A 15441-nucleotide genomic window follows, 5' to 3' on the forward strand; every position below is an offset into this window, starting at 1 on the left:
TATTAAACAGTTTCGTAATTTTACGGCTATAAAAACTTCAGTAAATAACATGGCTTCTTCAACCAGACGTAACCGTCGTTCAAGAAACAGACAACATCCATATAACAACGAAGAAAATGCAACACAAAGCTTGCAATGGGATATGGAAAATCCAGAAAATTGGACAGGTGCAAGATTTCGGGACGAATTACGGAAGTTAGGAATTAACATTCCAAAAAGCTGGTCTAAAACAGTACTTAAACAACTGTATCTAGACAACAAGGAGCGCCTATGCACTGACGAAATTCAAGAAGGTGCAACCGTCGCAGCGGATGACCATATTAGGCAACCAAGAGAAGTACTTCAAGACCCGCCCACAGATGAAAGAAGTTCCGCCCCATCACCGCGCATGGATAGTGTAACCGGAAACGTACGTGCGGACTCCAATGTAAACAATATGGCCGCTTTGTTTACATCAACAATGGTTAACACGTTTACACAGTGTATGGCAAGCATGCAACCATCCGTTTCCAACATTAGACCAACAATGGATTCCTTCACCAAGACCTACGATCTAGCTAATTGGTACGAACAAAGAAACGCTTCTGATGTCCCGCTTATCCCAGTTTCTGGTACAACCCAAAGAACCGCCGCACATCTCAACTTCAGCTATAGTCCGTCGACAAGTGCCTTACCGTTTTCTCACCATAACAGTGCCGAAATGGATTCAACAAGAAATGGAGTGCGATCGGATTCTTTCACCAATGTTGATATTGTGTCGCCCAATATTCAAAGAAATATTATTGAGGGTAAGGACATTAATCTCACTTCATTGCTAATATCCAATTACGAAAACCCTCAAGCACACAGTATCACTGCTGATGAAATAAAAGTTAATCTATCAAGCAAGCCTGACCCCGTCTTAACAGGAACCTGAATATACAAGATTTTATTCAGGCCTTTGGCAAATATAAGCGAATCATGTGTGTGTCATATCCCGAAAGACGTGAAGAGCTTGATGCATATGAAGCAGATTTGATTCAGATCCATAAATTTTATGGAGAAAAATTTTATACCTACCATAAGCTGTTCTCTGCAAAGGCAGCTACACTCCTAAGAGAGAAACACATCAAGGTTGATTGGAGTAAAAGAGACCGTGACATTCTTTCACTAGTTAGTGGGGGTATTAGAGTAAATGCATGCAACTTATGTCATCAAGTTGATCATGCCACAGAATTTTGTGCATTGCAGTGTTCTGATCATCAGGGTATACATGTAGATAGCAACTTAGGTTACAACAGGTCAGTTAGACCAAACATGCCAAACAAGCTTGATTAACAAGGTCGTAGTAGAGTATTTTACGACTGCAAAGAAGTATGTAACAATTATAATAATGTCAGGGGTTGTTTCAGAACAACATGCAACCTTCTTCACGCTTGCTCAACTTGTAGATCTACAGGTCACCCCGCACCTACATGTACAGGTAATAGACAAAACCATCACAATGTTCATGTTCCTCAAAAATATTCACAAACCTACAAAAATAACACTAGTAGCAAAGATGTTACTCAGACTAAACCTGATAACAAATCATGACTACATGTACATTTGGAAGATTATTCGATGAAAGCATCACCTCCTATCAACATAGAAAAACTTGAGCATGAGCTGCAGAATCATCCAGATATAAATTTCAGATCATATTTGATAAATGGATTAAGAAATAGTTTCGATTCTATGGTAAAATACGATACATGGGATACCAAAGTATGCAAAAATAATTACTCGGCTAGGTCGCAATCTACAGTTGTTTCAGATTTGATAAAGAAAGAATGTGAAAAAGGTTTTGTGTATGGGCCATTTCAACATAGTCCTTTTCCTCGTTTTAGAGTAAGCCCTCTAGGGGTAGCAACGGGGAAATATTCTGATAAGAAAAGATTAATTTTAGATTTGTCATCACCACACAATGATGAATGTATGAGTGTTAATGATATGATAGACAAAAGTGATTGTTCTATGTCTTATGTGAAAATAGATGATGCTATCCGCATCATTTCAAAATGTGGGAGAAAAGCAAGTCTATCCAAGTACGACATATCCGATGCGATTAAAATTTGTCCTTACAAACCTACGCAGTGGCCACTGTTTTGTTTTAAGTGGAAATCTATGTATTATTTTTATGTTAGGCTCACCTTTGGATGCTGTTCCAGTCCTAAAATTTTTGACACTGTCTCCCAAGCAGTGTGTTATATTGCTGAGAAAAACTATAAGGTACAGCATATCCTGCATTTATTAGATGATTTCCTAACAATTGACCATCCCGACAAAGATGGAGAGAGGACAATGGCAATTATGATGACAATATTTAAACGGCTTAACATTCCCATTGCTAGTCATAAAACAGTTGAGCCTACTACTTGTTCAGAATATTTGGGTATCATACTAGACTCACAAAAAATGGAAACCAGATTACCTGATAATAAGGTGCAAAGGATATGCAATTTTATTCGCAAAATATTACACAAATCATCTTGTACAAAAAGAGAACTTTTACAGTTATTGGGACATTTAAATTTTGCTTCCAGGGTTATTTTACCTGGAAGGTCTTTTGTTTCTTATTTGATTAATTTGTCAACTACAGTTAAAGATTTGTCTGATTTCGTGCATTTAAGCACAGAATGTAGAACAGACTTGGATTTTTGGTTACGTTTTTTGTCAAACTGGAATGGCATTACTATGTTTCATGAAAATGAATTTACAAGTAGCTTTGATATGCAATTATTTACAGACGCTGCGTCAACAATAGGATTTGGGGGCTATTTTCAGGGGAAATTCTTTTATTCAACCTGGCCTTTGGATTTACCATCATTGACAAACAACCTTTCAATAGCTTTTTTAGAATTATATCCTATTGTTGTAGCAGCACTGCTTTGGGGGCCAGAGTGGTCTTGTAAAAGAATATTATTCTGGTGTGATAATGAGGCCACTGTAGCTATTGTGAAAAAGGGGAGATCAAAAACTCTAGAAATTATGAAATTGATGAGACAGCTGACTTGGTGTGCAGCTAAATATAATTTTTACTTTAGTGCAAAACATGTTCCAGGTTATAAGAACCAAATTTCGGATGCTTTGTCTCGTTTACAGATCACCCGTTTTCACAAGCTGGCCCCAAAAGCAGAACAGAGTCCATGCATAGTTCCAAGTGCATCAGAAGTAATGTGGCACTGAGTGAAACAGTTAGTAAATTATGGAATTATTCTATTTCTGAAGGGACAAAAGTGTCATATGAGACCGGTTATAATAATTTTTTTAAATTTTTGCTATTAAATGGTATAAGTGTCACTGACAGCAAGCCTCATTCAGTGTCAGAAGATCTATTGATATATTTTGCTACACATTGCTTTCAACACCTCAAACTACAGTACTCTACAATTAAACTATACATATGTGGAATTAGACATAGATGCTTGAAGGACAATATATGTTCTCCTTTCAATAATTCTAGTAACAATTTAGAGAGACTGTCCTTGTTTTTTAATTCTATTAAAAGATTACAGAAACCGATCATTAAAGATCGCTTACCCATAACTTTTGATATCTTTCAACATTTATGTGTTAAGCTTAAAGAAGGAATTTTTTCACCTTTTATTGACCAGATGTTATATACTGCTTTTACAGTAGCTTTTTATGGTTTCGTAGCTGTGGCGAGTTTACAATTCGCAGGTCAAAATCATTTGATTGTAACAACAATTTATGTACATCTGATGCTTTGTTTTATTCTGACTATGTTATTTTACATTTAAAGCAGTCTAAGACTGACCCTTTCAGGATGGGTGTTGATATTCAACTTCACAAGCTAAATCATGATTGTTGTCCATTTAAAGCTTTACATGATTATTTGATTGTAAGGAAAACCATGTTAAAATTTCAAAATAATAGTGCTTTATTTATTGACGAATCGGGTAAAGCTCTAGAAAGAGAATTTTTCATCAGCAAGTTAAAGCATCTTTTGGGTATCTGTGGATATAATCCTCAGTCCTTTAACGGACATTCATTTCGAATTGGAGCTGCTATAACAGCTGGAAAATCTAATATTGAGGATCACTTAATTAAAACATTAGGTAAATGGAATTCTAATAGTTATTGTCGCTATATTAGAACTAGTAAAAATGTAATTAAAAAGGCACAACAAAAGTTATCATCATGATTCTTGTATCTATCCATTACGTCATATCCTGTGTAAAATAATTTTTGCTTTTATTCTTATTTTATACCATATAGTGTACATTTGCACATGTACAATACATACCTGTAGATATTAAACATTTGAGTATTTTAAATATCATGTATTTGTTTGTTTTATTTTAAAAACTGATTCATATGATTAAATACATATTTTATTTTCTATCTTTCATTATCAGTGAAGTATTGAAGGTGTCCAAGGTGTTAAACTTTAAGTCCATCCCCTTACAACCACTTTCCTATTCAATTCCTTGGGGGTCACTCAGCTGTTTCACATCTGATCTTTGGACCATTACGAAATTCACCACTGGTTAATTTCTCTTCTTATCCCCAAGTAATTAACTACTTTTCATCTCTCCACCGTCAATTCAACCCCTTTTCGTAGCACCCTGCTACGAGATGAAGCATCGCTTCATCCCCTTTTGGAACCCTCTGCGTTCCAGTTGATTGGCGGAGTGTCCATGTCCACGGGGCTTGGCTACCCACTATACCAAGTGTTGTCGACAGGGCCTGGAGCAAAATTTTCCCAGCTGAGATACTGACTCCCAAAGGGCAAACTTATATTATATAATAAAAGTGAAACTTTATCAAGCCTTTGTTATCAACAGCCTTATCAATTTGTCAAAGTACTTGCGTCAGGTTTAGTCATTTGTCTGGTTCTGGTTTTTATATGGTCAGTACCGTATAAACTCGCCTAATAGTCGATCCTACTATAAGTCGGGGGCCCTTTTCAGCTCCAAATTCTAAGGATTTAGTCTTGACCCTCGTATAAGTCGGACAAAATTTGGGCATTTTTTTTTCAGCTGACAGTAACTGAACGCCGGTAAAACCAATGCAAATCCAGGAATAATATTCATTTCTGCATTAATGTTTGTTTGGTTTGAATTTAGTTGATGCTCATCATGATAATTTATATTGCTGTTAATAATAAAGATGTATTCATTTCTCTTGTTTTGTTCACTGTTCAAATGTTAGATTAGCCATGTGTTGTTTACGTAATGCATCAATGATTTTGTAGGGTATGACTAATAACCTATTGTTTGAGAAAAGCGAATATAAACCAATATGAACCTGAAAAATTTAAAGTCAATCAACACTTGATGAAAATATTTTTCACAGCATACATAACTCGGTGTTAAATGAGCATGTACACTTCATAATTCTTATTATATTGTGATGATTAAAGGATTAAAAAAATTAAGTGAAGCTAATCAATATATTAAAATAACTAACTCCAACTCATTAGTGTCATCTGTTTACCTATCACTGATAGTTTTCACACCTTTAGTAAATACAACTCTTTGTCTCTTAATTGGGGTTATCAATGGATTATATTGGCTTGTCAATCAATTTTGTAATTTTTGTTTGCCTGAGACACTTTAATGAATAATGTTTTGATTTTGGGAATGAATCTTAAAATTATTTTTTGATTATTATATGATTTATAAGCATTGAATTGATATCATGATATCACAATAATGACACAATAACTCCGCTGAAAACATCCTTTCACATATTTGGTACATTGTTATCTCCTTTTCAATTTTGGTTCTTGGCTCTTCTTTTGGGTTTATAGGAAAACCATGTGACCATGAAAATCAATACACAAACCGGAAACAGTAGAATTTCAACACGAATTTGCAGAAAATGTTTACCAAAGAACAAATAAAACACAAAGACAGTATTGTAGTCATTTATTTTCAACAAAAACTTTTTATTTATTGATTTATGTAAGTTTGGCAATCAAAAACGTAGTTTTGAACAGGAAATTCACTCCTGACCACTTTTCTCAAGCTTGGATTTTTCCTCTGGTCGCTAGATCTCGTCTATTAGTCGGTCCCCCTCTCTGGATTATGAATTTTACTCCCAATTTTCCGACTAATAAGCGAGTAGGAACGGAATTGTGGTTCTTCATCTTAAAGACAAGTTGAGAGACTGTAGCGTTTGGTCCCATGTTGTATATACATGTACATGTTTATGTTGAGTATAATTTGGCACCAGCTGTTCCAGGGTTAAAGAGCAACACTTGAAGAAACTATTATATAAGAGGATCTCCAAATTAAAGTTAGAGGTCTTGAGGTAATCATAAAGCACAGTAGTATCCAGGATCACATACAATGTGTTAGGGGTGTCACTTGGCATTCGTCGTCTCCTATGTGCTTACATGTCATGTAGGTCTCAAGTCATCACTTGGCATCCGTCTATCAATATTACTTAAGCTGTCATTTTCCTCCAGGACGAAAGTATAAATGCCAATGAGACAACTGTCCACTAAAGATAGCCTTCCTCATCTCATTAAATACATATCATGGGCAAAGTTCATAGCTTCAATTCATCTTGTATAAAAATTTGACACACAATCAACTATTTTCATACAACGGCACTTATCAAAACTTAACAAACTGTGTATCATAAAAGTTTATAATATATATTTGTACTTTATACAAAGGACTTAGAATACCCTATACCATTTCATGTTAACTATCTCACCACTGTTCCTTGCTGCACTGTTGCTATCTTCCTCTGCATCAAACAGATCACTATTACCAAATATAGACTTTGTCTACAATTAAATTCATATAATAACATAATCATTTCAAAATTTCAAAATAAAATAACTTTTCAAGTTAAAGGTACTTACTTCTTCCATCAGTACTTGTATATCATAAAATAATAGTCTTTGGTAGAGGTTAATAACATTTTTAGTTACATCTGTCTATATAAGTTTTTACTGATGAGTCCTCAAATCCATATACATTTGAAGAAATTTTACGTGGAAACTGATTTTGTGATTGCAAGTCAAAAAGTTTTTGTGTAAGAGCAAGAGAGAATCACTATGATCATAAATCAAACTAGTGTGGATTTAACTTCTGTACAGATGTTTATGAATGATGGGTTACAATGCAAGACCATTAAATATATCCAAATTACAAAAAATGTGTTCTATCATGTTTCATTGGAGCCTGTTGTGCAAATCTCTACGTTCATGGGCTTGTACAATGCATTTACTAATAAACAGTGAAATGTTTGTGCAGGACCAATTGCATGGTAAAATGTCTACAGCAAAAATAGCGAAAATAAGACACACACCTAAATATCCAGATATATGGTATATCTCACATTGTTTTTCTTGATAAAACAAAAATGATTGTTGTTTTTTTATCTCAAGCCACAGTGATAACAAGTCTTCAATGTTCTTTTCATGAATTATTTTTGTATGAGCTTTCTTACCTTTATAACTGCAGGACTGTTACCAGTTTCTTTTTTATCTGTAATTATACATATCATAAATTGAGTTTTAGTATTTCAATTTTTATTAATAAAATTAGAAATGTTAGTGCTTTGAAAGTACTTATTTTTTTACATAGCTTTGACTGCTAGCCTAGGCTAACAGAATCAGTGTTGGGATAGAAAGACACTCAGATCAGCTAATCATATGGAAAAGTCATAATTGATTATGTGATTTTTATGATGTATTTTGATTTTAAATATCAATGTAGTCTGTTTATTCTTTGTTTATCGGTTTAAAATTAATTAGACCTATTGGATATGGCAGTAAAATGACATCACATTCAGTGATGATATTTCTAAAATTCTGTCAGTCATTGTTGGAAAATGATTTCAAATTTTTATATGAAAAAATAATTTAATACTCTTTCCACACATATACACACTTATCTGGAATAATACTATATAAATTTTAAGGAATATCTTTATGGAGGGTGGTAAAGGTGGGGTGCTTGCACGGAAAAAACGTGAAATAAGACATAATTTCACGTTGAACGTGAAATAATTTCTGTCATGAACGTTGCACGAAAAATAAAGACTGTTGTAAACCTTTTGTGACTGAGTCACTGTCTTCTTGTATATATAAACCCTCCGTTTTACTTGTTATTCCCGATTTAGTATACACATTTATGATGTAAATGGTTGACGGCTTTTAAAAAAGTATTTCTTGACGATCCCTGCCAAGTATTTGAATTTTATTTGAAAAAAACCGAGCACGCAAAATAAGCATTTGAGAATCACGATGCACATAAAATTAAATAAGCAGAACACGTTGAACGAGGCACCTGTCTTGCACGACTGAACGTTAAATAAAAAAGTAAAAACACGTTGAACGTGAAATAAAAAACGGCGATTACGTTGCACGAAAATAACCCTTTACCACCCTCTTTATGAAATAGAAACTAAAGTACCTGCATCTTCTTCACTGTCTGAATCTATACTTGTTTTTACAATCTGTAACATAAATAAAACTTGTATTTAGTTTCATACTATATAACAATCTCAACAAGTTATTGATAAAATTTGCAATAATTATATAAATCCTAATTTTTCCAGGTCATTTTGTCTTTTTTCAAACAGTTTATATATACATAAGAACTCTGTTTAACAAAATGGGCCTTCCTAAATAAAAAACAATAGGCAATAAACTATGTAACTGTCTATCTTTATATATCTAATATCATTGAAAAAAACTAAATGTGTCAGATGACACCAAATTCCCAAGACGTAATTCATTGAAACAAAAAACAATACTTTTGCTGTAACACACCACTACACACTTATTATCCAAATATCAGCTCAAAATCCAAAGACGCAATGAAAAAAAAGATAAATTTTGGATTTTGAAAGGACTGAATTGATCAACTCAAAAATTACTCTGTTGATTCATTGACAAGAGGAATGACAAGGTCATGATTCTTAACTAAAAAAAAAAAAGATTAAAATTAGTTACTTGCAGGTGACACAAAGATAACATTTTTCAATTGTATAAAAAAGTTAAGCGGTAATTCTATATTGTGTAAGTGTAGCTTCTTCTTTCCTACCTTTTTCCTTTTCTTTATGGTTGACGACAAGGGTTCATGATCATCTTCATCACTACTGGAATCTGTTAAACATGAAAAAATTATAATTCGAAATCCTTTCTGCAACAAAATTTAACATGCCTGACACAAGATTAAGGAACACAAGGTTTGAAATGTAGCAGTCCGAAATATTTCACATGACCAAACCACTGACAGTAAAAACAGAATAAAGCAAGGTAAATACACAGCTAAAAACAATATATAGTACACAAGGTGATTTTGTTATTGATCACTACTGACGGTGATATTTCACAGTGAATGTAGGTGATTGTGTGGGATTCCCTTTTAATCACCAGCACTCAGATTCTACATTAAATTCTACATCTGCCAGTAGAATTTGTACAGTTCTCTTTAATGTAGATATACCTTTTTTCATAAAGCTTGCATGTACAGTTTGTGTGACTTTTTTGTTTTATTTTTCTATCACATGATAAATTATGTCATACCATCGTTATGTTCTGATCCTGATTCATCATTCATAACAGCATCAAGGACTTCATCTGCTGTCTGAAAAAGAAAAGGATTTTTGTTTCTACAATTCAAGTCCTACTGGCTACTGTAAAAGTTTAACCAGTGCGTCAAAACCTTGATCTTATCAGCAATGAATTCTAAGGTTTAAGTATTAAACCTTGAACAAGAGTACACATGCTGAAATGTCTCACCTGCTTTACTGGCTATTAATTTTATGTTGAAAGTCTTAAAGATAAAGGTTTTACTACAAGTATCACATAAACTTAACATATTTAAAGATCCATGACAATGAGGTCAAGGTCAGATAAATCATGTCAGACAGACATTTCCACCTTACAATTATTCCATACACCAAATATAGTTGACCTATTGCTTATGGTAATTGAAAAACAGACCAAAACACCAAAACTTAACATTGACCAATAAACCATGAAAATGAGGTCAAGGTCAGATGATACCAGCCAGACAGACATGCACACCTTACAATCATTCCATACATTAAATAGAGTTGACCTATTGCTTATAATACTTGATAAAAAGGACAAAAACACAAAAACTTGATATTGACAAATGAACCATGAAATGAGGTCAAGATCAGATGAAACCTGCTATACTGACATGTACACATTACAATCATTCCATACACCAAATATAGTTAACCTATTGCTTAAAGTACTTGAAAAACAGACCAAAACATAAAAACTTTACATTGACCAATGAACCATGAAAATGAGGTCAAGGTCAGATGATACCTGCCAGACTGACCTGTAGCCCTCACAATCATTCCATATACGGTATACCACATAAAGTTGATCTACTGCATATAGTATCTGAGAAATGAACCTAATCATGTAACTTTAACCTTGATCACTGATCAATGAAATGAGGTTGAGGTCAGGTGAACCCTGTCTGACAGACATGTAGATGTCGCAAGGATCCCATATACCAAATAGTTATAATATAATATATATATAATACTTATCATGCTTTTAATAAGTGAGAAATTCACATAACAAAAAAACTGTAATTTTTTTTCAAGCAGTAGCTGAACCATGTAAATGAGGTTAAGGACCATGGACATATGACAGACGGAAACTTTATAACTAAAGGTTTCTGCATACAAGGTATGATGCATCCAGGTCTTCTACTTTCTGAAATATAAAGCTTTAGACAAATAGTTTACGTCGCTGGATAGTAATCCCTATATCTTGCATACTGCGAGACAATAAAATGGTAAACAAATTTTAGCAATGAGATACGGTTTGAAAATTTCCCCTATCTTTAAAATGTTACTTGAGTTTAAATTTTTTTGGGGATACACAGGTTTATCATTAAAAAAAAGTTCTTGGGGAATAATTATATACTTCACTGAAATAATCACCAGCCATAAATGAAAACAACAATTACTTTTATTCTAATCTAAAAATATGAACTGAATTGCAAATATTTAAGACATTTTGTGGGATGATGACATCTTAATATCATTGGAATATACCCAACTGTTTACCACAATTTTACTAGCTAACAAGGTAACAGTCACATTATTCCAACTATGAGCCCACTAATCAATGCTCTTACTCCAACTAAACAGAGAAAATTTTAATATAAAAATAAGATGATGTATGATTGCCAATGAGACAACTCTCCACAAGAGACCAAATGACACAGAAACTAAAGGTCACAGTACAGCCTTCAACAATGAGCAAAACCCATACCACACAGTCAGCTATAAAAGGTCTCGATATGACAAATGTAAAACAATTCAAACGAGTAAACTAACGGCCTAATTTATGTACAATAGTCTGCATCTCAATCCCTTTGCTAGCAAATCCATTGAACATGATAGAAAATAAATTATTCAGAGAGATATTTCTCACCATTGTGACAATCACAAACAACTTGATCAATTGTTGATTCTAGCTAAATATAATGGCCATATTTGGGCTTTATTAAAACCTACTTCTTGGAATATATTAATATAATTTCACTAAAATAAAAGTCAACAAATATGCAATTTCTCATATCGGTACAATCTGTGAGTAACAGTATTATTGACTACCAAAAATTTATGATGAACAATTGCTGTTCACCTACCTTTAAAGTAGAAGCTGGTACCAATTCTGCATTTTCGCCTCTCTCCTCTGAAAAAGATATCCATGTTTTAAAAATCTAATAGATCAATCTGATCAAGCCACCAACCTTTTAGAAGTATAAAGAACTGTGTTCTCAAAATAGTTACGATGAGTGTTTCACAAATCTGCAGATACATGTATCTTTGTTTCCTTTTTACATAACCATTTTTTTATTACTCAATTTATATTTTCATCGTAACAAAAACTGTTTTGAAAGAAATCTCTATGCACTGGTTTATCAATATTTCCTTAAGACTTTGACTTCTGTAAAATAAATCAGCTGTATTCAAAATCAGTTATAAAATTTGGGCTCTGTTAATATTTTGTTACAAAAAAGAACCTCTAAAACACTGCAAAAACTATATCAAAACAAAAATAAAATACATTTCCAATTTTTACTTGCATCACACTTTAAATCTGTCTTTGGTAACCTCTTCTATTTGAAACTAACCTTTGTTGGACTCTTTACTGTCTTCATCATCTTCATCATCAAATATAGCTTTCTAGTAATAAAAATAATAAATTTGCTTACAAAATGATAAGTAGTCATAATTAATGTATCTTCTTGTGTTTTTTTTAGCATTTAATGCTGATTAAAAGTATATAAATTATCTGATGAACAAATATTTTGTTTACACTAAAATTAAAGACACAAAGAAACCTGTACTACAAATCTGGAATCAACACATAATATTGACTTGTAACAGTCTTGAGGGAGCTTGAAAAAGTATACATCTAACTTCAATAGATTCTTCAACTAATATGAAAATCTCCCTTCAATCTGGACATTTTTCTAATAGAACAAGTATTTGGATCACTTCCATGTTAATTTATTAGTAGCATCATTAAGTGCAATATTTTAAAGTTTACTAATCAGGTTTTCAAATTATACATGATAGTGACGATTTTAATAACATGCAATGCCATCTGGGCTAGTGGCCTAGACAGTTAAAAAACTGGAAAATATACTGAATGTTAAGATTGAAAGTTTAAGGCTAAAAGGGTGTTCTTTTCTAAAATAAGTCTGATTTATAAATTTTTCACAATTTTTTATTTAATATGAAATATTTATAATGTAACAGATGATACCTTTGTTCTTGGTTTCCTTGTGACAATTTCCTCTTCATCGTCATCATCATTACCTTTAAACACACACAAAAATTATTCATAAAAGCAGATGACAAAATCATATCAAAGATTTAGTTAGAGTTAAAAAAAATTGTAGTAAAAAACATAAAATAATAAATTAATGTACATTAGTTGTCTACATAATACAATAACTTCCTACTTTCAAGGTACATGTACATGTATGTAAGATTTTACCATAATAAAACTTGGTTTTTACATATTTCTATAAGTAATTACATGTAACAACTATTGGCTCAATTTTACATATTTCTATAAGTAATTAACAACTATTGGCTCAATTTTAAATTTATTTGCGAGTTTTTTCAGTAATTTTTGGTTACCTGTCCCATGATTTGATTGACAAGAAATAACTTGTTACTTTTTCAATAGGTAGTAAACAAAATTAAAATTGATTTCATGGTCAACTTACATGTAGCAAACAAGCAAATTTTGTCATGGTTGTGCCTTTTATAGCTAATAATACAGTATGAGTGTATTTCATTGTTTATGGCAGTGCAGTGTCCTTTTGTTTACATCCTTGTTCTTTGGTCTCTTGTGGATAGTTGTCTTATTAGCAATCATGATTGCTAATGAAACAATAATCCATCCATGACCAAATGACATAGATGTATGCAACTATATGTCACTAACTTCATTTGTACACACTCAAGTAAAGATACCATGTTGTTCTAACCTTGTTCATTAAATGGCTGACTATCCTCGTCCATTCCTGAATCTGCTTTATCACTTTTGTCTTCCAGTTTCAATTCATCTGAATGAATGTTACCCGATTCCTACAATTATGAAACATATAATGTATGTACATGTATTTTTAGGTAATCAATGCCTTATAGATTCATCTTACTTTGGAAATGGGATATTCATGATTTTGTATAGCAGTGACCTATTTTATCATCATTTGAACAACTATACCTACATGTATTACATCTATTGATTCAACATTGGAAGGTAGACAATGTAATTATATGGACCAAGTTCTGAGAAAATTTCAGGTAATTCAAATGAGCTGTTAAGGTTCATGTGGACCCTTTGGCTAAAATGGTTGTGTTTTCGCCTCAAAATTTACTCTGAGTACAGACTAACCTGTGCATCTGAAATTTTTTTAAGGCATAGCATGCCCTAGATAAATCAAATTCAAATGCATTTTATGTTTTAGAAAATGGATTTTACTGGGCACTTTTTTTCGTCCCTGCAGAAGATGATAAAATAAACCAACAGTTGAGTTTCACTTGATAGGGTCCACTCAGGTACACAGTTTAAATCACCAATTATTGTCAGGTACATTTATCTATTGTCCATGTCAATCAATACAGTTCACTTCAATAATTACCTGTGGGCCGGGGAAGTTCTCAAACCTCGTTCCCAACTTTGTTTATTTTGGCACCTTCTGGAGGAATGAAAGAAAATTCATAATCCAGTTAAGTTTTTAATTTTCTATCTAAATGTATTTGAATTTTATTTAAGTAGAGCATGCTATGCCTTAAAATTTTTCCAGATACATAGTTTTGTCTGTACTTTTGATGTGAAAATGCATTCATTTGAGCCAAAGGGTCCACATGAACCTTAAGGAGGAGTTGCGGATACAAAATTAGTACCACTTCTAGATCAATGATTTGCTAAGGAAAACCTTTAAAATAATTCAGATCTAAAAGGAATAATTTGTATGGTGGAGATTTTGTGGAACTTATTTAATTTTAATTAGTGGTTTCGAAGGATAAGCTGCTACAGATGTCAACAATAGTGTGCAGATATGAAAAGTCCATGTCATGCCAGGCCCACATTACAGTATTTGGTCCTCTGTGATTGTGAATGTATATTTGTTCCGCCTAACAGAAGTTCCCCTGGAAAATTTGATATAAACAATGCCATATGAGTATATCTGTTCCTGTTGGATAAATATTCTATACACTTTATTCCGTAAGGAACAAGTTACTGTAATAATTGTTCCAGTGGAAATATTATCATAGAATATTTCTTCAATTTGGAACTTATATAAAGGAACTATTTCATGACCCCTCCTGTATTGGGAAATCACATCATACTGGTATACCATTGACATTGAGTACACTACTGGAATAAAATTTTGTACCAATATTGCAACAGTATTGTGGCTAAAAACAAGGTTTAATGTAGATATCAGATGCGGATCAAGGAATTTGAAAAAGAGGGCAGGGGCAAGGCCCTCAAAGTTCAACTATGCAACATTTGAAGTGGGACATGTAAACAGTCTATGTAGCTCCATAAGGGGGATGGGCATCATGACCTCCCCCCCCCTCCTAAATCCGACTCTGGATTAATTCTTAGGCAGAGCTGCTTGTTCAGTACTGCTGGAAACAATAATTTTTTGTAAAATTAGCGACATCCAAGTTGAAATCAGACGTAAACAGAGGGATATTGATATCAACAAATAGAGCTACCATGGATTATTTTGTTTATTCCTTTTTAATTATACTACCGTGTGAATGCTTTGTTCCATTTGAATAACTAGACTGTTTTCCAAGTTTTCGTTGTTTACACTTTTTCCATTTCGCGCGCAATTTCAGAGCAGATGATATGCGCAACTTCCGGAAGATTGTTTCCGACTTTTTTTCCAAGCA

At 33.0% G+C, this 15441-nt stretch overlaps 1 protein-coding gene across 1 annotated transcript in view; it reads right to left on the minus strand.

Moving 5' to 3' along the window:
• Positions 1–15381, minus strand: part of LOC127737099 (claspin-like) — a 38518-nt gene extending 23137 nt beyond the window's left edge. Inside the window, exons 1-10 of the mRNA XM_052247631.1 lie at positions 15300–15381; positions 13518–13617; positions 12785–12837; positions 12147–12198; positions 11658–11704; positions 9539–9599; positions 9054–9115; positions 8421–8463; positions 7453–7490; positions 6712–6784 (exon numbers count right to left, since the gene is read on the minus strand). Coding sequence (XP_052103591.1) covers positions 6712–6784; positions 7453–7490; positions 8421–8463; positions 9054–9115; positions 9539–9599; positions 11658–11704; positions 12147–12198; positions 12785–12837; positions 13518–13617; positions 15300–15320 — 550 coding nt within the window. The 5' untranslated portion in view covers positions 15321–15381. The remainder of the gene's footprint in view (positions 1–6711; positions 6785–7452; positions 7491–8420; positions 8464–9053; positions 9116–9538; positions 9600–11657; positions 11705–12146; positions 12199–12784; positions 12838–13517; positions 13618–15299) is intronic.
• Between the last annotated feature and the right edge of the window lie 60 nt (positions 15382–15441).

The sequence above is a fragment of the Mytilus californianus genome, unplaced genomic scaffold, assembly GCF_021869535.1.
Source record: "Mytilus californianus isolate M0D057914Y unplaced genomic scaffold, xbMytCali1.0.p SCAF_4, whole genome shotgun sequence".
Classification (NCBI taxonomy): Eukaryota; Metazoa; Mollusca; class Bivalvia; order Mytilida; family Mytilidae; genus Mytilus; species Mytilus californianus.